Consider the following 25,360-nt stretch of genomic DNA (forward strand, 5'->3'; position numbering starts at 1 on the left):
AAAAAAAACTATATTCCTCCCCACAAGTGTTTAACCTGAAATTAATCTATCAAGATCACCTACAAAGTATTCTTTCTCCCCAAAATGTTTAACCTAACCCAATCAAAGCTTTTAGATATAATTTCCAGTTGACAGAAACTACGAGTTAGAAGGCAAAAGACAATCAGAGGAAACAAGTCAACACACATGGGATGTTACAGGACAATAGCCTGGCCTCCTCTCTTCAACAAGTCAATGTCAAGAAAAAGAAGGCTAGGCGCGGTGGCTCAAGCCTGTAATCCCAGCACTTTGGGAGGCCGAGGCAGGTGAATCACCTGAGGACAGGAGTTTGAGACCAGCCTGGCCAACGTGGCAAAACCTTGCCTCTACCAAAATACAAACATTAGCCAGGCGTGGTGCCAGGTGACCGTAATCCCATCGACTTGGGAGGCTGAGGCATGAGAATCACTTGAACCCGGGGGGCAGAGGCTGCAGTGAGTGAGATCGCATCACTGCATTCCAGCCTGTGAGACAGGCAAGTCTCTGTCTGGAAAAAAAAAAAAAGAAAAAGGGGTGGAGAGAAAATGGGTTATACTCTAAATTCAGAATATAGAGAGAATTAAATTTGGAGAAAACTAAAAGTCCTAATAACTCAGAGCACAGATAACTTTTTGGGCAGTTAAACTATTTTGTGAGATTTTATAATGGTGAATACATATCATTATGCATTTGTCAAAACCCATAGGATATAAAACACCAACAGTGAACCCTAATGTAAACTATGGATTCTGGATGATACTGATGTGTCAATGTAGTTTCATCCACGGTAACAAATATAACAGCCTGTTGCAGGATGCTGATAATGAGGGAGACTCGGGGGGTGGGGGTCCTAATAACCAAATCTGTAACAGTCCATGACTTTTGATTGAATCTTGATTTCAAGAAGCAGTTGGAGGACAACTGAGGAAGTGTGAATGTGTATTAGATAAAGAGGAACTTCTATTAATTTTGTTATGTTGATTACATATATTGTGGTTATATAGAAAAGAATCCTGAAATTTTAGAGATGTCTATTTAAGTATTTAGAGGTGAAATATCTTGATATTGGTAATTTACTTTAAAATATTTTTTATAAATTAAACATGGCAAGATTACTTAAAGTGTTAAGTCTGGGTGTTACTGACTGCATGTTTGCGTCCCCCCCAAAGTTCATATGTTGAACCCTAACCCCCAAGGGGATGGCATTAGGAGGTGGGCCTTTGGAGGTGACCGGGTTTAGATGAGGTCACAAGGGTAGAGCCTGCATGATGAACAGGGTGGGACCCTATCTTAAAAAAAAAAAAAAGAGGAAGAGAAGTGTCTACTAGAGCTTGCTCTATCTGCTTTGTGAGGATAGAGGCAGTTTCTGCAAACCAAGAAGAGGACCCTCACTAGAATCTGACCACGCCAGCACCTTGATCTTGAACTTCCCAGCCCCCGAAACTGTGAGAAATAAATTTCTGTCATTTAAACCACCCAATCTATTGCACTTTATATGGCAGTCCAAGCAGACTAAGACATTAGATAATGGATATACAGGTATTCATTAATAGAACTAAAGAGAATAACTGTATCAATGTTAGTCAGTATGAGTCCCACCTAAAATATCTCTTCCTTCACTTGTAGAAACACTGGATTAGATTATTCCAATTGCCTCAGTGTTCTTCCACCCTTACCCAATCCAGTCCGATCTTCGGAGAAAATTATGATCACATCGCTAGCCTGCACAGCATTCCATCAACCACCTCTTTAATGGGGAAAAGCGTAAATTCCATAGTGCAGCATATAAGGCTTTTCAAGATCTGCCCAGACTCCTTGAGCCACTCTATATATACTTCACTCATTTAAAACTCAACGACAATCCTACAAGTAGGTGAAATTATTATTCCCTCTTTAGAGATAAGTAAAGGAGAATATAAGTAAATAACTTGACCAAGACCACATGGTTGGTAAGTGGCCCAGCTTGACTTTAAATTTTGACAGTCTGATATATCCATAAACCAGATAAATCCATAATCTTAACCACAGTATTATTCAGTGCCCGGTACAGTGTAGGTTCTCAATAAATGCTTGCTAGATGAGTTGTGTGGAAGAGCTTAGCTCTCCTTTTTCAACTGATCCCAAAAGAGGTGTGAATCCTAACCACCCTGTTTCTCTTAAGAGCCAAGTCAAGTCAGAGCTGATGACTGTTACTGGCATTGCCCGGGCATCTAGTATTGCAGTATCCCCGCCCCTGTGAGGGCTGCAAAACCTTTTCTGATGTCGTTTCTTTGATGGTGGGGATCGGAACTAGGGAGGAATGAGGGGTCGCAGAACACAGGCTGCCCGCTGGCCCCGCGGGCTGCGGGGAGGGACGGCTCTAGTGCGCTGAGTAGTTGACTCGCCCAGTGCAGACCTCAGAAGCCTCACGACCCGGATCCCAAGAGCCCCGGCCCCGCGCCCTCAGTCCCGCGTCCAGGACCTGATCCTGGATTCCCAGGGGCCCTCCTGGGAAGACGGGGCCACTCCGAGCCCACTCACCTCGTCCCGGCACTGCTTCTGGCACATCTGGCAATACCAGCGTAGCTTCTGCAGGCCCTTGGACTTGATCCTGTTGGCGATAGCCTTGGGAGTAAGAAAATCCGACTTCCCCATGGCGACCACGGCAGCGGTCACTTTCTGGACCCTAGTGCCCAGCAAGCCGGAAACGGAACTTGGCTGGCGGCGGTGGGCGGGACAAATCCCAGCTGAGAGGCGGAAAGAGGTGGGTCCTGGGAAGACTGGGTTGCAACGCTCGCGAGGCTCCTCTCGCCGTAGCGCGAGGAAACGAGACTGAAGAAGAGAGCGAGGTGGGAGGGACGCGCTAGGAGGCTTCTGCGCATGCGCGCTGAGGCCTGCCTGACCGACCTTCAGCAGGGCTGGGGCTACCATGTTCTCTCGCGCGGGCGTAGCTGGGCTGTCGGCCTGGACCTTGCAGCCTCAATGGTATGGCAACTTGCGGGAAGATCGGCAGGACCGCAAGGGATGGAAGAGCTTGGGCACGGGGCAGGGAGGAGGAGATGGGCGCAGGAGCAGATCTGGGGTCGCAGGGCCTGACTGGGCCCCTGGCCCCTCGGAAGCGCCGGGTAGCGGGGGCTGCAGAAAGTGGCTCTGAGGCCGGCGAGGCGTGCGCAGGGCCCGGCTCCGGCGGAGCAAGGTTCCGCCCGGTCCCCTGAGGCCGAGGGCCACCTGGGACCTCGGGACTGCGGCCTGAGTCCAAATTGACGTCTGGGCGGTCTTGAGTTCCCTCAGCTAATCAACACTTCCTGAGCTTCCACTGCGAGCCAGGCCCCCAGTCTCAGGGCCCGCGAGGTGTCGGGAGCCTGAGCGATAGCCCAGGGGAAATGTTAAGTTGTGCTTTTTGTCCTTGACGCCCTTTGAAACCCTCCAGTGCTGGACAGAGTGACCCTTTAAGATTCGATCGAGTCAGAGAGCGCGGCCGTCGAGCACCTCCCGTGTTGCAGACGCTTTGCTGGGTGCTGGAACAGCAAAGGCGAACATCCTAGATGCCCCTGAGGGTGGTCTTGGTGCAGAAGGGACGGTATAGATCTGTCTGAGGGCGGGGAAGGGAAGGACACCTAGCACTGCCTTGAAACCACTTGCTGACACCATAACCCTGCAAGGTCATGAAATTGCCCCAAGGTCCTAGGGGGAGGAGGTCGGTGGGCTTTAAGTGGTATTTGTTAACTGAGGTGCAGCTAAATGGTGCCACGAGCCTCGAGAATTTTAAACATTAGTTCCAGGTGGGGGGACCTGGGCTGGGGGAATGCATATTAGAAGGCCTGGGAATGGGCAGGTAAAAGTTGGTTTGTGGGTCGTGCTGTTGAGTTTTGAATCTTGACAGAATCTGGAAGAATTTCAGACACGCTGCTAAGGGGATTATAGGCTGTGTGGTAGCAATTCCCTGCTCTAAACAGTATGGAGGATTTCTAAGGCGCTACAGTTTTTTGCATCCTAATTTATATTGAAGCGTCCATAAAACATTAATTGAAATAAATACGTTTTGCATTAAGCAAATAACTGATAGTAATATACGAGATTTTCAGAATGAAATCTGATGTGAATTAGCCACATAGAATTTTTGGTAGCTTGGCCTTAGAAGTCAGATTTTTTTTCTCTAATACGGAAAAATAAATTCATGGGAATTAAAAGGTCACTGTAGTTGGATTCTGAGTTGTATAGATTGCCCCACTTGTTAACTAACCACTCAGCAGACGTTAGCTGAGTGCTTGCACTGCACCCGGTGGTACTTGGAAGGTGCCAAAATGTGATGGTGAACAAATAGATAAGGTCTCCGTCAGCTTCCTGGAACAGTGCCTGGCATGCAGTGGTGCTCTGCGAACATCAGCTCTCCTGTCCTTACCTTCTTGCCACGCATTAATGTTATCTGTCAGTATTTTTAGAACCTTAGTTTAGTTTCTAAGTCGATCTTTAAAAAAATGGGAAGAGTTTCTTAAGCAAAGACAATATTTTACAAAAAAATTTAGAAATACCTTTTTTAAAAGCACTCGTAAGATAATTTGAAGCTCTTTTAGTAAAGGATCGTTTTAAATAATTAGCGCTCTCAGTTGGAGACAACCACTGTTAGGAGCTGAAATCGGAACCTCAATCAGCATATAAAGGTCCTAATCCTGACCTTAATCCCTTTGGAATAGTGGTTTTAAGTCATCAATCAACAGTGTTCCACTATGGAAGCATATTCTGTCCTCTTCTTTTCACTTATTCCTTCACTCCTGGTGCTTAATGTCTTTCTTGCCTCTTCTGCCATTTCTCTTCCCGTTAATTATAACTGCCTTTCGAATTCAGAAATTAAAACCACTCCACAGAATTAATTTGGAAGGGGAAAAAAATACCTTTGCCTTAACGAACCATGAAGAGGCATATTTCCACGCTTCTGTCTCGATTACTGGAAGTTTTTTAAAGTACAATTTGTTATTGTTTTAGTTTTCGTTTTCAGAGAGGTTACCATACTAACATAAATTAAACATTAGTCTTACTTAAATTCGCAGTGGTTATTTTAATAGTTGTTAGGGTATCGGTAAAATACCCTTTTTGAAAATTAAACCTTTTTTTTTTTAAAGTAGCATTTAAGAAAATGGAAATAAAAATTTGGAGAGAAAGAGTCCCTGATTTTACTGTCTTCAAATCTGGGAAAAACTTATTTCTATGTCTTAGAGTTCAGTAGTCTCTAAAATGGAACTGTTCTATAATAGCGTGTCAGTAGTCATAAACTACATACACCGAAAAGGAGATGGCATTTCAGGAGAGAAAAGACAAATTGTCATCAGAGACCATAAGGGCAGATATTTACTAGTAAATGTAAAAAATGTTAGGCAGCAGAGTGTAGTACTGTATAAAAAGAGAGACTCTGTAGCCAGCCCTGAAGGGCTCCATTCAGATGGCAGGGATTGAATTCTGATTGCCACTTAGCAGCTCTGTGACCTTGGGCGGGTTACTTAGTGTCTGTCCCACCAGTTCCTCATCTGTCAAATATATGCAATAAAAGTGCACAATTCAGTGGGTTAGTGTGAGGATTAGAGTATTTGCAAAGCATGTAGGACAGTGGGAGAAATGCTGATAGGGATCCAAATGCTGTATATCATTACATAAATGAAGAGTTTAAGTACAGTTTCTACATCAAATGTAATGTAAGAAAGATTGCTTGGACTTGCCAAAAGAGGAAAAGAAGATGCAGTCGCGGGTCAGGCGCAGTGGCTCACGCCTGTAATCCCAGCACTTTGAAAGGCCGAGGCGGGAGGATCACAAGGCCAAGAGATAGAGACCATACTGGCCAACATGGTGAAACCCTGTCTCTACTAAAAACACACAAATTAGCCAGATGTGTTGGTACATGCCTGAAATCCCAGCTACTCGGGAGCCTGAGACAGGAGAATCGCTTGAACCCGGGAAGCGGAGGTTGCAGTGAGCTGAGATCGTGCCACTGCACTCCAGCCTGGTAACAGAGAGAGACTCTATCTCAAAAAAAAAAAAAAAAAAAAGATGATGCAGTCCGGGGTGTGGGTTAGAGAAGTGTGAAGGAATCAGTTTTTGCTGGTGGCAGGTGATGGACTTTTACACATTTAATATCAGAATTAGAAGTACTTCATAATTTTCTTTTCCTTGAGAATTAGCCAATGTTGCTTCCTTTTTAAGGTTTTATATATCTTAATACACTCCTTAAAAATCTCTCAAATTGTAGTTTCTTGGAAGGGTGTCATTCCTGACTCCCTCCTCCCCTGCCTTCATCAGCTGTTGTAACAGTGCTGTGGGATCATGGTAGATAGTGGTAATCCACAGTGCATTTGATTCTCCCTCCGCTGTGTTTCTTAGTCTCCGGAGGATGTCAGGACGTGCAATGATTCAGAGCTTTATCTCTTCATTTGCAAAAAATGTATATTTAGTAAAGGAAGCTATCCCTAAAGAGAGTTCAATTAGCTCATCACTGTTCTTACTCAAATTGTACCTAAAAATTAAAGGAGTAACATAGACATCTTCAGAATTAAATGAAAGCTAAACATGAGAGTGCTTTAAAACACATGAAATTAGGGCAAGTGCATAGCATTATCACAGAAGATGCTACCTCTTCATACCTCTAACTTGGAGTACTTAAGGAAACCAAAACATTCTGTCTTTGTCCAAATATGGTATGCAATTCAAATTTGTTCCATACGGTATTCTCTGACCAGAAACTTGTGTCAGTTCAATTAAGTGTCTGCCTAAAACCATAATATCCAAGTGTGACTTGTTATAACCAATAAATTTTGTGTTCAGGGAGAAAAGTCATTACTACACCAAAAAAGGAAGGTTGGCCAAAAACTGGTATTACTTTTTAAGTGTGATTATGAAAAGCTGTTGCCAGTAGAACAGTCATGGCAGGTAGTTTGTGCTCTGAAATAACAGAGCTTGTCAGGATTTGCCAGCTTTTATCTTTTCCTTTACTAGATTCTTTTTTTTTTTTTTTTTTTTTTTTGAGACGGAATCTTGCTCTGTCGCCCAGGCTGGAGTGCAGTGGCGCGATCTTGGCTCACTGCAAGCTCCATCTCCCAGGTTCACGCCATTCTCCTGCCTCAGCCTCCCGAGTAGCTGGGACTACAGGTGCCCGCCACCACGCCTGGCTAGTTTTTTGTATTTTTTAGTAGAGACGGGGTTTCACTGTGTTAGCCAGGATGGTCTCAATCTCCTGACCTTGTGATCCTCCTGTCTCGGCCTCCCAAAGTAGTAGATTTATTCTTAAAACCAAACCTAATATTTTTCGTGCTGAAGTGGGAGAATCACCTGAGCCCAGGAAGTCGAGACCACAGGGAGCCATGGTCACGCCACTGCACTCTAGCCTGGGTGAGGGGAGTGAGACCCTGTCTTCAAACCCCAAAAAACAAAGACCCACTCTTTGTTATACAGTTCTATGGATTTGGGCAAATGTGTAATGACATGTACCCACCATTACAATATCATACTGAAGAGCTTCACTCCCCTAAAAATTCCCTCTTCTACTCCCCCAAACCCTGACCACCACTTCTCTCAACTATTGCTGGATCGTCGCCTTTTCTGGCGTGTCGTATAGCCAGAATCATACAGGATTTGGTCTTTTTCAGACTGCCCTCTCTCCCTTAGCACTATGCACTTAAGGTTTCTCCAGGCCTTTTTATGACTTAATAGCTCTTTTGTGGTTTTGGTGAATAATGGTCCATTGCATGGATGTATCAGAGTTAGATCCATTCATTCATGTATCAAAGGACATCTGGGTTGCTTCCAACTTTTGGCATCATGAATGAAGCTGCTTTACATGCTCATGTGTACATTTTATGTGGACATAACTTTTCATCTCAGTTGGGTCAATACTGATTGCTGAATCATGAGTTAAGACTAGGTTTAGCTTTGTAAAAAACTGCCAGAACATCTTCCCAAGTGGCTGTGTACTATTTTACTTTCCTGCCAGTAATCAGTGAGAGTTCCTTTTGTTCCACATCCTTATCATTGTTTGGTAGTCAGTTTTTTGGGTTTTATCCATTCTTGCAGGTGTGTAGTAGTATTTTACTGTTTTAACTTGCAGTGTTCTAATGATGTGATACTGAGCATTATATGTGCTTTTTACCATCTGGTTTTTTTTTTTTTTTTTTTTTTTTTTTTTTTTGCGGGGGGACAGAGTCTTGCTCTGTTGCCCAGGCTGGAATGCATTGGCGCCATCTCTGCTCACCACAACCTCTGCTTCCCGGGTTCAAGTGATTCTCCTGCCTCAGCCTCCCAAGTAGCTGGGATTACAGGCGCGTACCACCACGCCCAGCTCATTTTTTGTATTTTTAGTAGAGATGGGGTTTCACCATGTTGGTCAGGCTGGTCTCGGAACTCCTGACCTCGTGATCCACCCGCCTCGGCCTCCCAAAGTGCTGGGATTATATGAGCGACTGCACTCGGCCCTGCCATCTGTTTATCTTCTTTGGTGAAGTCTCCAGATCTTTTGCCCATTTTTTAATTTGGGTTGTTTTTTCTCTTATTGCATTTTAAGAGTTGTTTGTTTTGGTTACAAGTCCTTTATCAGAGATAGTTTTAGAAATATTTTCTCCCAGCCTGTGGATTGACTTTTCATTCTCTTTACAGTATTTTTCACAGGACAGAAGTCTTAAATTTCAATAAAGCCCAAATTAATTTTTTCTGTCATGGGTGATGCTTTTGATGTTGTATTTAAAAACTCATTGCCAAACCCAAGGCACCTGGATTGTCTCCTGTGGTATCTTCTAGAAGTTTTACAGTTTGGCAGTTTATATTTAGGCCTGTGATTAATTTTAAGTTAATTTTTATGAAATTTGTGAAGTCATTGTACAGATTAGTATTTTTGCATATAAGTGTCCAGTTGTGCCAGTACCATTTGTTAGAATATCCTTTTTTCCTTTAATTGTTTTTGCTTCTTTATTACTGTAACTTTAGAGGAAGTCTTGAAGTCAGGTAGTGTTAGTCCTGACAACATTGCTTGGCTTTTCTAGGTCTTTGGCCATCCCGTATAACCTTGAAAATCAGTTTATTGATATCCACAAAGTAACTTGTTGAGATTTTAGTGGATTTTTAAAATTGTAAAACACATGTAACATGAAGTTTATAATTTTAACCATATAATTGTGTGCGGGCATTTTTAACTTCATACTCCAGTAGTTCAGGGCTGCTGTAGAGGAATGCAACTAGCTTTTTATGTACACTAACCTTATATCCTGCAACCTTGTCATAAATGCTTATCGGCTCTAGGAGGGGTTATTTTTGTTCTTTGGGATTTTCTACATAGATAAGCATGTCATCTATGAACAAAAACAGTTTTATTCCTTCCCTTCAAATCTCTATGCCTCTTATTTTCTTGTCTTACTGCATTAGCTAAGACTTCAAGTATGATACTGAAGAAGAGTGATGAGTGGGGATTTCCTTGTCTTGTTCCCAATCTTATGGGGAAAGCTCCTGGCCTCTCCCATTAAGTCAAGGTTTTTGTATTTTGTTTTTTAGCAGGTTGAAGAAGTTCTCTATTCCTAGTTTGCTGAGAGACTTTATCATGAATGGGTGTTAGATTTTGTTGGATGCTTTTTCTGCACCTATTGATTGTATACTTTTTTCTTCTTTAACCTGTTGACGTAACCTGTTGGTGTATTGATTTTTTTTTTTTTTTTTTTTTTTTTTTTTTTTTTTTTTTTGAGACGGAGTCTTGCTCTGCCACCCAGGCTGGAGTGCTGTGGCCGGATCTCAGCTCACTGCAAGCTCCGCCTCCCGGGTTTACGCCATTCTCCTGCCTCAGCCTCCCAAGTAGCTGGGACTACAGGCGCCCGCCACCTCGCCCGGCTAGTTTTTTGTATTTTTTAGTAGAGACGGGGTTTCACCGTGTCAGCCAGGATGGTCTCGATCTCCTGACCTCGTGATCCGCCCATCTCGGCCTCCCAAAGTGCTGGGATTACAGGCTTGAGCCACCGCGCCCGGCTGGTGTATTGATTTTTAAATATTAAACCAGCTTTGCATACCTGGAGTCAATCCCACTTAGTGACAGTGCATAATTATTTTTAATACGTTGTTGGATTTGATTTGCTAATACACCGTTGAGGATTTTTGCATCTAATCTATGCTCTTGAGCGATATTAGTCACTGTCCACTGAGGTCATTCAATTAGAGAAACCTTAAATCATTCTTATTGTTTTCCTTTCTACTATGAATGTACATGTGAAGAAGTTAAATGCTCGCAAATCTAGTCTCCTATTGCTTTGCTGGCATCTTTGTCCAGGTTCTTGAGGTCTCTTGTGAGGCTGCGGCAGCCTATGTCCCCATGTTTTCAATGTTCATCAAAACTCCAACCTCATTTTACGCTTGTCACTGCCATCTGAGATACTTTGCTGAAATACTAAACTGATTTGTGGGCTTATAAACATTCATTTCCCTACTAACCTACAAAAACGTTCATTTCCCTACTAACCTACAAATAAGATTTAAACTGATTTGCTTTTTTTAATATTTAAAAATATTAATTATTTAAAGTAACAAACCCAGCTCATGTCTCCAGCTTCCCCTTCTCCATTTCTCACTCTTTCCTGAACATGAATCCTCTTAAAATGACATCCCGTTCCTGAGAATCCCCTCCTTAGGTCCCTCCTTTGTGAACACATTTACTTGTTGCTCAATTCTCCAGCGTAGCTTTGCCTGCAAACACAGGCACTTTGTATGGATTTGAAGGCAGGAAGATAATCTCATATTTTTTAGCATGTCTTCTCCCATTAGGGCAGGAATTCTCTCATATTCATCTTTCACCAACATTTCATTTAAGTCTTATCATTTTGACTTCTGCACATTAGCATTTCAATTTTAAAGACTTGAAAAAATATTAAACTTTATGTAAATGTAATTTTTCATGAACCTTGTTTATGAGGTAATAATATGTCAGATCATGTCATGTTTACCAGTGCCTGGAATGTAGAGCAGCTTGGCAGATGTTTATTGAGCTGAATTGAAAAAGTTAAGAATCAGTGGATATAAACTACTTTTACATGTGTAGTCATGTTCGACTACATCATTGACTCCAAGTGTTGCTGGAAGAGGTTGCTGTGAACTAAGGAAGTTTTTAGAGTGGCTGGCCTTGACTTGAAGTATAGCTGGGCAGCTTAACAAGGGGAGGGGCTTTTCTGTTATGGAAACAACATAAGCAAAGATATGGAGGTGGGAGTAGAACATGTGGGAGTCAATAGAGCATGTTGACTTCAGGGACGGTGGTGTTAGAGACAGGCCAAATGAAAGGAGGCCTTCGATACAGGGATTCGCACCACTACTAAGGAATTTAAATATATGTCTATTCATATACATTCTGAGTCCTGTATTTGATAGATTGCTTCTTTATGGGATATTCTTTAAATAAATGTATTAACTCTGAAAGTTGTTCTTGTGTAACGGAACTATTTTTCAAAAAACTGAAACAATTTTAAAACTTTTATCCTCAGGATTCAAGTTCGAAATATGGCAACTTTGAAAGATAGTAAGTATGTTGTTTGTTTCAATATGTGAATTAAGAAAAACTAAATTTTGACAAATACAAATACTGTCAAAAATACACTGCTTTAGCCCATTGTATATTTGATCAAAACTGACCAAATGGATTTCCATTGTATGTTTGGGACGCTGGACTTGTTCTGAAAAGACCAGTAAGAAAGGACACATGAGAAAGCTGTGTTCTGTTGTCTGTAGAATGATCGTGACGTAACTAGAAAAAAACTATACCAGTGTGGGTGTGGGTGGGTGTACGTGTGGGGAGGGGTAAATAATGTTATGGAATTATATATAAATAATGTTACGGAATATGTGGTTAAGGCAATTTTCAATACCATTTAATGTTTTAAATGTATATTATTGTCTTATGTTGCCATTTGCTTGTCCTAAGTAGTAGCTAGTCTTGCCTTCCTTTTATTAGTACTATTAAGACTGGTTTAGCATCATGCTGTTTATTGTTTATCTAAGTGCTCATTATTCTGCCTTGGACTTAGACAGATATTTCAATAAATTCACAATGAAGTTAGACGGTAATTCCTTTGTCTTAACACAGTACTTCTATTTTTCAGTTACCAGGAGACTAAAGTCCATCAAAAACATCCAGAAAATTACCAAGTCTATGAAAATGGTAGCAGCAGCAAAATATGCCCGAGCTGAGAGAGAGCTGAAACCAGCTCGAATATATGGATTGGGATCTTTGGGTAAGGGAAGAGTGTAATTCACAAATTAGGAAGAACTGTTTAACACAAAGAAGACTACTGATGACCTGTATCTAGAGCTTACAGTGATGTCAAGCCTATTCGAGTACTTGACATGTACTTATTTTTCATCTATATCCACCTGACACATAATGATAACAACCCATGCAGGTAGGAACTGTTAGAATCCCTGCTTTCCAGTGAGAAAAACTGAAGCACATGGAAGTTAAGTAACTTGCCTAAGATCACATATAAAAGGATGAAGAGCCTCTGTTTGGACCTATGTGGTTTGGTGTCAGAGCTTGTGTATTTGTTAACCATTATACGTGACCGTGTTAACTTTTAAAATATTCTGAAATTTTCCCGGTTACTAAGTATACCATCAGAAGAACTTGGAAACCATGCATTAGGTGCAAGGGCTTAATTTCATCCTATGACCTTGTAGTGTGGCATTTTAGGACTGCAGTGGGGGCAGGTAGGGGGCATTGCAGTGGAGAGCTGACTGGGTGGTCATGGATATGACTCTTGATGGTGTTGTGAGACGAATCCGAATGATGTTGAAGCAGGAAAAGCAGCTGAGAACCTTCATTTTCAAGATACTTAATCACCATTCTTATCTTTTCAAAAGCATGAAGACATTTTTCCTTCAGAAATTTATGTAATCCATCCTTAATTAGTCTTCTTAATGGAAAAGAGATACGGCAGTTTAAAAAGAATTGATATTGTGTTTTTAAATGCTTTTATACTTATTTGATTATGAATTTATCTTGGAAATAAAATTGTAAAGAGCTGGAAATGGGAAAGAAGTTTCTATTTTAACTTGTAATTACATTCTTTCTCTTACCTTTTTTATGATCATGCTATCTTATCCGGAATTGAGGGTATCTAAAAGAATTTTTAACTTAAGGAAGATTTATGCAAATTTGGTAGTAAAGAAAATCATGCAGTGAACCCCCTATTTATCTACCAAATCTTCAATAATCTCAGCTTACAGCTGTCCTTTGTCTTTTGTGTGTGTGTGTGTGTGTGTGTGTGTTGTTTTTTGTTTGTTTTTTGTTTTTTTTGAGATGGAGTCTTAACTCTGTTGCCCAGACTAGCGTGCAGTGGCACAATCTCAGCTCACTACAACCTCCACCTCCCACGCTCAAGCGATTCTCCTGCCTCAGCCTCCCCAGTAGCTAGGATTAACAGCCCCACCACCACACCTGGCTAATTTTTGTATTTTTAATAGAAATGGGGTTTCACTATGTTGTCCAGGCTGGTCTCAAACTCCTGACCTCAGGTGATCCACTCACTTCGGCCTCCCAAAGTGCTGGGATTACAGGCATGAGCCACCACTCCCGGCCTCAACTTACAGCTGTCCTAAGAACACTTGCTTATACTAGGCAGTTGCCAGCTAAATGTAAATGCATATTTTGAAAATAACCAACTGCTTTGTAAATTGGAGATTTATTGTATTTAGTGTAAACTGCATATAAAACTTACTGCTTTTGTTTGTTTTTAAGCTTTGTATGAAAAAGCTGATATCAAGGTTCCTGAAGACAAGAAGAAACACCTCCTTATTGGTGTGTCCTCAGATCGAGGACTGTGTGGTGCTATTCATTCCTCCATCGCTAAACAGATGAAAAGTGAGGTTGCTACGCTAACAGCAGCTGGGAAAGAAGTTATGCTTGTTGGAATTGGTGACAAAATCAGAGGCATACTTTATAGGTAATTTAAATATATATTGTTTATTTTCATAAAGGTGCAAGCATGAATAAATCTTCTCGCAGAAGTTTTGACAAACTCTGAAATCCTTCGTCGATAGTTTAATTAAACAAGGTATATTCTTCAGGGCCTTTTTTGGTATACTCACAGGGAGGTGTTCGTTTCCTTTTTTTTTTTTTCCAGGATATATTGGAACATTTCTGTTTTCCTTCCCCTGTTTTCTACCTTTGCTTCTTCATCCGGATCATAAGTTGAGTGCCATGTGAATATCAAAAGCTATCAGCATTCAGCCAAATGAGGCATCTGAGGAGCTGTTCCAGCCTGGAAATGTTAGCAATAGTTCATTAGGATTAGAAGGAGAGGAATAAAGGCAAAACGAATATAAAACAAGACAGACCTCATTTTTAGTTCTTAGTTCTTTGCAGGTGCTGAGGGAAAGGAATTATGATAGTGTGTGGAACAACTCAGGAAATCACCACCACCCACACCCCAAAAGACCTGATCCATGGTGATGATGTTTTTTCCTGCCCGTCCCCTGTGCTCTTTCAGAAGTGTTGTTAAACTAGCTATGTGAGCTCTTGCTTTTCTTATAGGACTCATTCTGACCAGTTTCTGGTGGCATTCAAAGAAGTGGGAAGAAAGCCCCCCACTTTTGGAGATGCGTCAGTCATTGCCCTTGAATTACTAAATTCTGGATATGAATTTGATGAAGGCTCCATCATCTTTAATCGATTCAGGCAAGAAAGATTTAGAAATCAAAGCTTTTTTTATGTTCATGTTTTTGTTCATATTTTGAAATAACAGTTTAAAAATTACTTTGAGATTTACATTTGTTTTTGTCAATTCTAGGTCTGTCATCTCCTATAAGACAGAAGAAAAGCCCATCTTTTCCCTTAATACCATTGCAAGTGCTGGTGAGTAGTTTTTCTACTACATATATTTTTTGGCATGTAGAATGAAGAGATTTGTCCACTAAGGCAGACAGTGTCAAGATGTGTAGTGGTAGCAATAGCACTATAGCAAATGATTTGGGGCTTTTTTTTTTTTTTTTTTTGACAGAGTCTCACTGTGTCACCCAGGCTAAAGTGCAATGGCATGATCTTGGCTCACTGCAACCTCCGCCTCTCGGGTTCAAGCAATTGTCCTGCCTCAGCCTCCCAAGTAGCTGGGATTACAGGTGCATGCCACCACCACACTTGGCTAATTTTTGTATTTTTAGTAGAGTTAGGGTTTCACCATGTTGGCCAGGCTGGTCTTGAACTCCTGCCCTCAAGTGATCCACCTGCCTTAGCCTCCCAAAATGCTGGGATGACAGGTGTGAGCCACTGTGCCCTGCCGATCTGGGGCTGTTGAAGTGCCATCTCTTGACTTCCATGATACTTAATTCAGTCATTGTTCGATAATTCCTGCTCTATTCCGTCATTAATTGAACAAATTGGTATCTATTAAGGTTCATCATTAGATTTTTTGTCCTCAAGGATTGAAGAGCGTAGCTAGAAACTGGCTTTGCAATTCATGTTTGGGACCTCTGACTACAATACAACAGAAGCTCTAGAATAGAGAGTTGAACAGTGTTCACAACTAATTTACACTGACCGACCCAATTCTCTTGTTTTATTGCTGGAAGAAAGCCGTCATTGATCATTGAAGCATCCTGGAATAATATTCTAGAACTGATTTTAGTTTCCTAAGGCTTTTTCCCCTTGTATATACCATCTATTTTCATCTATTTTCTAATACTTCATTTATTTGCAAGTATGTACTTTATATGTTAATGTTTCTGAAATTGAGATGGCTCTACCAGCCAATGGAGTATCATTTGTAATAGAGTACATTTTTTTGTCTCTTAATGAGAAATAAAGTAGGTGTTACAACCAGTACCATTTTCAGTTTGATGAAATACAGTATTGTTTCACCACTTGACCCCAATGAATGAATTTTGAAATGTACTACTAAATTGCTACAACATTAAAACTACAATTCATATCAGTTTCTAGTTCTCCCCCTCTTTCATGTGCTTAGAAAGGTTTTCCCTCTCTCATTTTCCAGATGATACATTCAGATTTCTTCAGTAATCAAATGACTAAGTTGGAATTATTGCACAGGTTGAGTATCCCTTGTGTAAATGCTTAGGACCAGAAATGTTTGGTATTTCAGAATATTTTCATATTTATAATGCAGTATCTTGGGGATGGGACCCGAGTCTGTACACCTTATACACATATCCTGAAGGCAGTTTTATGCAATGTTTTAAATAATTTTCTGCATGAAACAAAGTTGTTTTTTTTTTTTTTTTTTTTTTTGAGACGGAGTCTCGCTCTGTCACCCAGGCTGGAGTGCTGTGGCCGGATCTCAGCTCACTGCAAGCTCCGCCTCCCGGGTTCACGCCATTCTCCTGCCTCAGCCTCCTGAGTAGCTGGGACTACAGACGCCCGCCACCTCACCCGGCTAGTTTTTTTGTATTTTTTAGTAGAGACAGGGTTTCACCGTGTTAGCCAGGATGGTCTCGATCTCCTGACCTCGTGATCCGCCCGTCTCGGCCTCCCAAAGTGCTGGGATTACAGGCTTGAGCCACCGCGCCCGGCCGAAACAAAGTTTTGAATGCACCCCATCATACAAGGTCAGGTGTGGGATTTTCCACTTGTGGCATCATGTCAGTGCTCAAAATGTTTCAGATTTTGGAGCACTTCAGATTTTGGACTTTGGTATTTGGGATGCTCAACCTGTATTACACTATATTGGTTTCAATTCATTCTCTTTTTTTTTTTTAATTGGAAAAAGCATTGAGTGCTTGCTGGCTTTGTAACAGGCACATGCTAATGCTGTCCAGAGGGCCTCATAATCATGAAATGTAGTACAGTTATTTCAAATGTTGACTTAATTTTTCTAAAGTTATATGGAGTAGAATATCGAATGCTTTATTTACACATTATATTTTGCTAAAAATATGCTATCTATAGTGTGGAAATAGATGAAATTATTAGAACAGATTCATTTACTTTATCTTACATTAATTTCTGCTCTGTAATTATAAAGGAGTTTTACACTGAAAAGCTGTTTTTGATGAATTAGTATTCTGTATAACTTCAAAGAAACTGATCACTTGTTTTAACAGAGAGCATGAGTATCTACGATGATATTGATGCTGATGTGCTACAAAATTACCAAGAATACAATCTGGCCAACATCATCTACTACTCTCTGAAGGAGTCCAGCACTAGTGAGCAGAGTGCCAGAATGACAGCCATGGACAATGCCAGCAAGAATGCTTGTAAGTACACAATAAGGATGGTGCCAGCAGGAATGCTTGTGAGCACACAGTGAATCTCAGCTGAGAGGAGTCCATTGCCGAGAGTAGCATCAACAACATTAACTTAATATTCCTCTACCTGTAGGAAAGTATATCTTGATAGGTAGTTGATTTGCAAGTACTGTGAAAAGGTATGCTATGGAAGATGTAAAAATATCTTCCTAACATTTTTTGAGAGGCCAATTTTGTTATCCAAAAATCTCTTATTTTTAAATTAAGCAACAAAAGTTAGTTAACAAGTTATTCTTCTCTAGTTTCAGATTTTTTGTGCAATCTTTTTGTTTTGTTTGTAGCTGAGATGATTGACAAATTGACATTGACATTCAACCGTACCCGCCAAGCTGTCATCACAAAAGAATTGATTGAAATTATCTCTGGTGCTGCGGCTCTGTAAGTAATTGTAGATTGTTGCCTTCAGAGAAATTTTTTTTCCCTCTTGCTGTGTCTGCTTGTTTGGATGCTTAAAAGTTTTTGTTTTTGTCTTTTGAAGTTGAAATGACTCATTGCTGAATCTTGCATCCTAACTCTTAGGCTATAAAGATGTGGTAAAAATGGGATCTCTTTGGTTTATTTTTATTGTTTCAGCTGGAAACACTCGGGCTTAGTTTTCACTTTTCTAAAGCATTAGGAATGGGATGTGGATAATTCAGTATCATTTATGAAATCTTTTTTTGGAATTTAAACAATTGTAAGCTTTCTGAGTTACAGGGCTAGTTTCAGATTTGGTTTTACATAAATCTATAAACCATTGCATGTTGGGAAGGTCCAGGAATTTTTTAATCATTATGTTTTCTATATCAGTACCAAAAGATAGTATAGCCATCCCTCAGTATCTGCAAGTGATTGGTTCCAGAACTCCCTCTCACCTCCCCCAGGATACCAAAATCTGAAGATGCTCAAGTCCCTGATATAAAATAGCACAGTAGTGCATATAACAAATGCACATCCTCTCATATACTTTTAATAATCTCTAGTTATAATGCTATGTAAATTGTTGTTGTATTGGTTTTTATTTTTATTATTTTATCGTTATTTTTGTCTTTTTTCCAAATATTTTCATCAGCTTTGGTTGAATCCATGGATACTGAGGGCCAACTATATACTGCTTTCCTCAAGAAAATTTCTTAGTTGTTGAAAAACTTTAATGTTTATGAAAAAAAGGTTAAGACAATGGGAATTTCAAAAAGTTATTAAGTTGAATACCCACTATGTGCACAGTACAGTGCTAGACACAGTGTTAAGGATGTGATTCTCTCTTTTAAGGCACTTATAGTCTAATAGGGTAAGAAACATACAAGTAATTGTGATTAGATAAAAATGGTGGTAAGTTCTTTTTGACTCATTCCTTCTTACCTCCTACTAATCAGTTACCATGCTAAGTTTCACCTTCTATCTCTTGAATCTTTCCCCTTCTTTATGTGCATTTAATGCAGATCCTTGTCATTTCTCTCCTGAGTTCAAAAAGGTAATTATTTGAGTGCCCCTTAAGTGTCAGGCCCTGTGCTAGACACTGAGAATATAGTGGTAACAATATTTGTTTTAACAGTAAAGACAGACACTAAATAAGAAATCACAGCAGAACAGAGGTTACTAAACTGTGGCCTGGAGCCAAGAGTGGTTTCTACATTTTTAAAGAGTTATAAGAAAAAAGTATCTATAGTGTGGAAATAGATGAAATTATTAGGGAGAATCACTTGAACCCGGGAGGAGGTTGCCGTGAGCTGAGATCACACCACTGCACTCCAGCCTGGGCAACAGAACGAGACTCCATCTCAACACCACCAAAAAAAACTCTAAATATATTGTGTTAATTTATAGAAAAATTGTAATTTAAATTAGTATGTTCATAGTCTTGCCTACTTGCATGAGCATATTTTTATTGCTTCTAACCTGGATTGAAATCTATGACTTTTTATAACAGTCATTGAGTCTGTTTTAAAATAATCTTGTGGTAAGTATTTTTGCATGATATACTCAAGGCATCAAGTTTAAAAACTGACTTTTTTTCATGGGAAAGCATATGTGATTAACTAGCATGGATTGCTTCTTAACCTGCTTGTTTTGTGTTTCTTTTTCTTCTAATATAATAACCAGGGATTAATGAAAATCAAGCTCCATCCTCAGACAAGAGGTAAAGTTCACACATTCTTCCCATGTCTGCTCAGAAAAGAAACTTATTCAGATATGAGTGAAGCTAATTTAGTAATCCTAGAAGTGTCCTCTGAGAGATTTAGATGAATGGGCCACTTTATAGTAGCAGCCAACTCACAGGAGCACCTGGGCAACGCTAGTGGACTTTTTCTGTAGTGAGTGTGTAGATCATAGAAAATGTAGATATAAGGAAATAAACTTTGAGGATAGAGAATTAACATTATTTTGAGATATTATATATAGGTGGTGAAGAGTGGTGGTTGTCACACTTTATGGTCTCAGGACCCCGTAATGTCTGATTGATTTCGCAGAAGCCAGCTAGATTTTCATCTCTCTCTATTCATTTTGTTGTGATGTCATGGATCATGTGGCCTCTGGGAAACGCTACTGTATACTCGAGAATGAGAATAAAACAGGCAAAATAACATTATTATAGACATAGTTTTGCCCTCATGAACCCCATGAAAGGTTCCCCAGACCAAAATGTGAGAATCACTGGTATAGAGTAACACGTTATTGTGTAAATTCAGTTCTCTGTACCCCACTTAAATAGGTATTAATATTATCTCTTGACATCATTATTTTCCCAAAAAATGCTGTTTGATTTTTTTACTTGTTCTGTACTTTGTTTTTCAGGTAAAGAAGGAAAATTCAGCCAGTTGATTTTGTTTTTAGCATACTGCTGTCTTTGTCCGAAGAAACTGTTCCTCCATTATTTGAATTACTGAAGACAGCAAGATATTTGTAAATTATCTTACAATAAACAACTTAAAATAAAATAATTGTTTTTCTTATATATAAGAACATTAGATATAGTTTTCGAAATGGGATGATACTAAAACATTTAAAAATATTAACATGCTACTATTAAAATTTTTTAGTAGAAGATAATTTAAGAGGTTCTTTTGATTTGATGGTGCTCCACTGACCTTAAAATGTCTAGCCTCTATGGGGACAAGGTAGAGGGAAAGCACTGCAGCCACAACCTCAGCCCGGTTCTATTCCTTATTACAGCCTTAAAGAACAGTCAACAAGGCGGGGCGCGGTGGCTCATGCCTGTAATCCCAGCACTTTGGGAGACCGAGACTCAAGGTGGATCACTTGAGGTCAGGAATTTGAGACTAGCCTGGCCAACATGGTGAAACCCCGTTTCTACTAAAAACAAACAAATACAAAAATGGCACGCACCTGTAATCCCAGCTACTCAGGAGGCTGAGGCAGGAGAATTGCTTAAACCTGGGAGGCAGGGGTTGTAGTGAGCAGAGATTGTGCCACTGCACTCCAGCCTAGGCAACAGAGCAAGACTCTGTTCCAAAAAAAAAAAATGCCACTGGACGCATTTGCTTGGAATTCTGGATACAAAATTCCAAGCATATACTTACTCTAAATAAATTATTTAAAATATCTTTTCCAAACACTGAGAAAAGTACGATATTCATATTTAGATCAAAATTAAGATTAGATGCCTGCGTTGATTCCACACTGGAAGTTTTGGCCATGCCAAAATTTCAGGCTTTTCTCTATTTGTTTAAAATCGAAAACTTGTTTTTTTTTTTTTATTACAAAAGTAATATATAAATTCCAAAATACATAAAATTATAAACAATATAAAACCCATTCTTAAGCTCTTCTTGACTTTTAAAAACAAATGAATGCATGTATTTAGAATGGATTCTTTAAATATTTACAACTACTTTCATAGTAATGAATAGAAAGATTTAGTGAACTGACCAGAGCTTCAAGGTCATTTTCTAACTCCCCTCAAAGTTTTCAGGAGCCACTGCTGAAGGGGTTGGTGGCTGAGGCTAGGAGAAAGAAACAGCTCACAACTGAGGAATCGGATGGAGGTGTAGTGTGAACCAGTACCAGATACCTTTTGGGGAACGTTAGCAATGAACCACATGCCTCTGGGGGCTTGTGTGTGTGTGTGTACACACGCCATTTCGCCCAGGCTGGTCTTGAACTCCTGGGCTCAAGTGATCCTCCTTGGCCCCGCAAAGTGCTGGAATGACAGGTGTGAGCCACCGTGCCCAGCCTGTTGTGTATTTTGCTTCTAAGCTTGGCTTGGCCCACCTCCAGTTTCCAGGACAGCAGAACACATCTGTGAGGGTGAATTGAGTGTCGTAAAAACCATGGAAGGAGGAAAAGCAGGAATTTGAAATCAGTCAATATAAGTAAGAATAATCTGTGCCTGAACTGGAATACTACTAGCTCAGCCCTTACCAACAGTGACCTTGGGCAAGTTACTTAATCTTTAAGTTTTATCATTTATAAGATGGAGATTAAAAGGTCGTTAGGATTAAATGAGCTAATATTTTAAAATACTGAGAATCTAACAGGGAATAAGTGCCATATTCTTGGTTAAATGTCTGCTCTATGTAAAAGTAATCGTCAGCTCCATGTAGCATTTAGCGATGCTCTTCTGTGTCCTGGCACTCTGACTCTCTGAAGATACAGTGATAACAAAACACTTCCTTGCAGGAACTTACAGCCTGGAAGGAACACAAGCAAATGACAGAATGCGGTAAGTTACAACTGGTGAGCCACAGGAGAGACACAAGCGGCATGAGAAGGCCGTCCAGCCTGGAGGAAGGGAGGTCTAAACAGTCCTCAAGGACCAGTGACCAACAGTAGAAATTAAATTACTAGAGCTAACTGGTGGGGAGGGAAGGCATTTCAGGCCAAGGAAGCAGAAAAAGCAAAGTCCAAAATCTGTTCGAAAGCACATTCTGAAAACTGCTAATACAGAGAACGAGAAAGGCAAGATAAATCTGGAAATGCTGTGTGGTTTAGACATGTAGGAAGGAATCATAGAGTAAGCTTGAAATTTTCCCCCAACTTCTGTCCTCTCCTTTTGCTAAGTAGCATAACTGCAATTACAGTGATAAATGTCCACTGGTAAGGCTTATTACATAATTCAAACTGCTATCTTTTTTTTTTTTTTTTTTTGAGATGGGGTCTGGCTCTATCGCCTAGGCTGGAGTGCAATGGCAGGATCTTGGCTCACTGCAAGCTCTGCCTCCTGGGCTCAAGCCATCCTCCCACCTCAGCCTCCCAAGTAACTGGGACTACACCGTGCCTGGCTGATTTTTATATTTTTAGTAGAGACAGGGTTTTGCCATGTTGCCCAGGCTGGTCTCGAGCTCCTGGCCTCAAGTGATCTGCCTGCCTCGGCCTCCTGAAGTGCTGGGATTACAGGCGGGGGCCACTGCTCCTGGCTATCCTATTTTCAGAAAACACGTACACAGTACGTAAAGGGCTAGGTCTGTTAATATTCTAGGATTGAGTTTCCATCATTACAACTGTTGTCTATGTGCCCTTTAGGAAACTGTTTTTCTGTGTGCTTTAATATGGAATAGTTGAAGCTTTCAGAAACTTTATTATCATTATTCAAAACTCTCTAAATGAAGCTTGAGAACTGTGCAGTCACTGAGCTCCTCCTGGCACCAACTGAAGAAAAAGTGCTGCCATTGGCTGAAGTTGGACTCACTGGTCCTCAACTGTAACCTTCGTCAGCCCTGACCGCTGCGCCCCAGTACTCGCCTTTCCCACATTGCTCTTGGTTCTTTTCCTCGTCCCCCAAGACAGAATGATAAGGAGCAGGCCTTTTGGATGAGTCTGAGCTCTGATCTCAGGGAGAAATTTCATTCTACAGATCTCGTGTCCCACTAAGCTCTGTGCAGTCTCACAGCTGCTCTCCATTTCTGCCGCTGCTGTTCTTGAACAGGTTCCTGATTCCTGGCCTCCACTGTTCACCTCTAATTACTCTCTTTAAATAGTGGCTTCATTGAGATATCATCCACGTGCCATGAAATTCACCCTTCTAAACTCTACCACTCAGTGGTTTTTCACATATTCACAGAGTTGTGCTCTAATCCACTCTATACATCATTGTGAGGTGAATTATTCAAAGGCATTATTGAAATATGACTAACTGCTAGGTACTATTTATTAGTGAATGAGATGAACACAGATCCTGCCCCCCCGCCCCCTCAAAGCATACAGCAAAGAATAGAATGATTTTAGTTTTGGACAGCCCTCAAACATTAATTACATTTGAGTTACATATCGGACGTCCAAGCAGACATTAGTCATTAGATGCAGTTAGCTATGGTAGCATGGCACTCAGGAACAATCTGAGATAAAGCGTTTTATTAAGGAGTCATCTTTACACAGCTAATGATGAAACCACTGAGGTGAATCCTATGAAAAGAGAACAAACACTGTGAAAGCAGACAAAGGCTGCCAGGCATGGTGGCTCAGGCCTGTAATCCCAGCACTTTGGGAGGCCGAGGCGGGCAAATCGCTTGAGCCCAGCAGTTTGAGACCAGCCTCGGCAACATAGCAAAACCTGTCTCTATAAAAAAGACAAAAATGAGCCAGGCATGGTGACATGTGCCTGTAGTCCCAACTACTCAGGAACCTGAGGTAGGAGGATTGCTTGAATCTGGGAGGTCGAGGCTGCAGTGAGCTATGACCGGGCATGATGGCAGCGCCTGTAGTCCCAGCTACTTGGGAGGCTGGCAGGAGTATCGCTTGAACCTGGGAGGCAGAGGTTGCAGTGAGCTGAGATCATACCACTTCGTTCCAGCTTGGGTGACAGAGAAAGACTCCATCTCAAATAAATAAATAAATAAATAAATAATAAAAGGAGGCAAAGACATTGCAGGATAAGTCAAATCTTTGATATTGAAGCCAGGTTTCTCACTTTGGGAGAAACAGGATATGCAAATAAGACATGGGAGGAGGAAGGGGATATGTAATTTTAGACTTGAATCAGAGGCATCTGCGTTACTTTGCACTTCAAAAGTACACATTGCTGGATGCAGTGGCTCACACCTGTAGTCTCAGCACTTTGGGAGGCTGAGGTGGGCGGATCACCTGAGGGTGGGAGTTAGAGACCAGCCTAGCCAACATGGTGAAATCCCATCTCTATTAGAAATACAAAAGATTATCCAGGCGAGGTGGTGCACATCTGTAATCCCAGCTACTCTGCAGGCTGAGAAGGGAGAATTGTTTGAACCTGGGAGGCAGAGGTGGCGGTGAGCCGAGACCGGCCATCGCACTCCAGCCTGGGTGACAGAGGGAGACTCCGTCTCAAAAAAAAGACACATATTTTTTAGTTCTTTCCACTACAAAGGCCCTGAAGCAATGATTTCCCTGTAGTAATGAAGATCAGCTAGCACACATCTTGGTTCTAAATAATATTCCTTTCTAAGAAGAACCAGGGCCGGCACAGTGGCTCACACCTGTAATCCCAACACTTTGGGAGGGCAAGGCAGGTGGATCACCTGAGATCGGGAGTTCAAGACCAGCCTGACCAACATGGAGAAACCCCGTCTCTACTAACAATACAAAATTAGCCGGGGTGGTGGCGCATGCCTGTAATCCCAGCTACTCGGGAGGCTGAGGCAGGAGAATCGCTTGAACCCGGGAGGCGGAGGTTGTGGTGAGCCGAGATAGCGCCATTGCACTCCAGCCTGGGCAAAAAAAGAGCAAAACTCTGTTTAAAAAAAAAAAAACCAAAAAAAAAAGAAAAAGAAAAGAACCAGGGCCCCTCAGAGAGATGGCTACTTCCAAGCTTAGAGCAAGGGAAGTACAAAGTGAGTCTGGAAAATCTACTGGCACCAAGTAGCAAGTCCTCCAAGAATGATGGTGACACAGTACAAGAATACAGTGGCCAGCTGGAAAGGGCTCCCACTGGCCAAATATGGGACAATTTAAGCAGCAAGAGAATCACGAAGGTGATGGATCATGACACACCAGCTAAAGAAAAGAATCCGTGCTGGACTCAGTGGCTCACGTCTTTTAATCCCAGCACTTTGGGAGGCCAAGACAGGTGGATCATCTGAGATTGGGAGTTCGAGACCAGCCTGGCCAACATGGTGAAACCCCACCTCTACAAAGATAAAAATTAGCCAGGTGTGGTGGTGCACGCCTATAATCCCAGCTACTTGGGAGG

The 25,360-nt window shown here is 41.1% G+C and overlaps 2 protein-coding genes across 4 annotated transcripts in view; one reads left to right on the forward strand and one right to left on the reverse strand.

The window, feature by feature from the left end:
• KIN (Kin17 DNA and RNA binding protein) overlaps positions 1-2,712 on the reverse strand; it is a 36,262-nt gene extending 33,550 nt beyond the window's left edge. Inside the window, exon 1 of one of the 2 annotated variants that reach the window (NM_001261813.1) lies at positions 2,539-2,692. In NM_001261813.1, the coding sequence (NP_001248742.1) occupies positions 2,539-2,652 (114 nt within the window). In that variant the 5' untranslated portion in view covers positions 2,653-2,692. Of the gene's footprint in view, positions 1-2,538 lie in introns of both variants that reach the window. The other variant, XM_028853494.2, reaches the window with a different exon arrangement.
• A 185-nt stretch (positions 2,713-2,897) lies between these two features.
• On the forward strand, positions 2,898-20,177 carry ATP5F1C (ATP synthase F1 subunit gamma). Of its 2 annotated transcripts, XM_015146425.3 has the most exons (10): positions 2,898-2,982; positions 11,487-11,521; positions 12,102-12,233; positions 13,736-13,940; positions 14,531-14,674; positions 14,787-14,851; positions 17,053-17,208; positions 17,541-17,637; positions 19,342-19,378; positions 20,035-20,177. In XM_015146425.3, the coding sequence occupies exons 1-9, from the start codon at positions 2,927-2,929 to the stop codon at positions 19,346-19,348; spliced, it is 897 nt and encodes a 298-aa protein (XP_015001911.1). In that variant the 5' UTR covers positions 2,898-2,926; the 3' UTR covers positions 19,349-19,378; positions 20,035-20,177. The 2 variants fall into 2 exon arrangements, with proteins under 2 accessions (XP_015001911.1, XP_015001912.1); XM_015146426.3 differs by lacking the exon at positions 19,342-19,378.
• Positions 20,178-25,360: the final 5,183 nt, after the last annotated feature.

The sequence above is a fragment of the Macaca mulatta genome, chromosome 9 (genome assembly GCF_049350105.2).
Source record: "Macaca mulatta isolate MMU2019108-1 chromosome 9, T2T-MMU8v2.0, whole genome shotgun sequence".
In the NCBI taxonomy this organism is placed as follows: Eukaryota; Metazoa; Chordata; class Mammalia; order Primates; family Cercopithecidae; genus Macaca; species Macaca mulatta.

Coding starts and splice junctions, on each gene's coding strand:
- ATP5F1C (XM_015146425.3), top strand. CDS start 2,927: ATGTTCTCTCGCGCGGGCGTAGCTGGGCTGTCGGCCTGGACCTTGCAG. Junction 12,234..13,735: donor ATATGGATTGGGATCTTTGG/GTAAGGGAAGAG, acceptor TTTGTTTTTAAG/CTTTGTATGAAAAAGCTGAT. Junction 13,941..14,530: donor ATCAGAGGCATACTTTATAG/GTAATTTAAATA, acceptor CTTTTCTTATAG/GACTCATTCTGACCAGTTTC.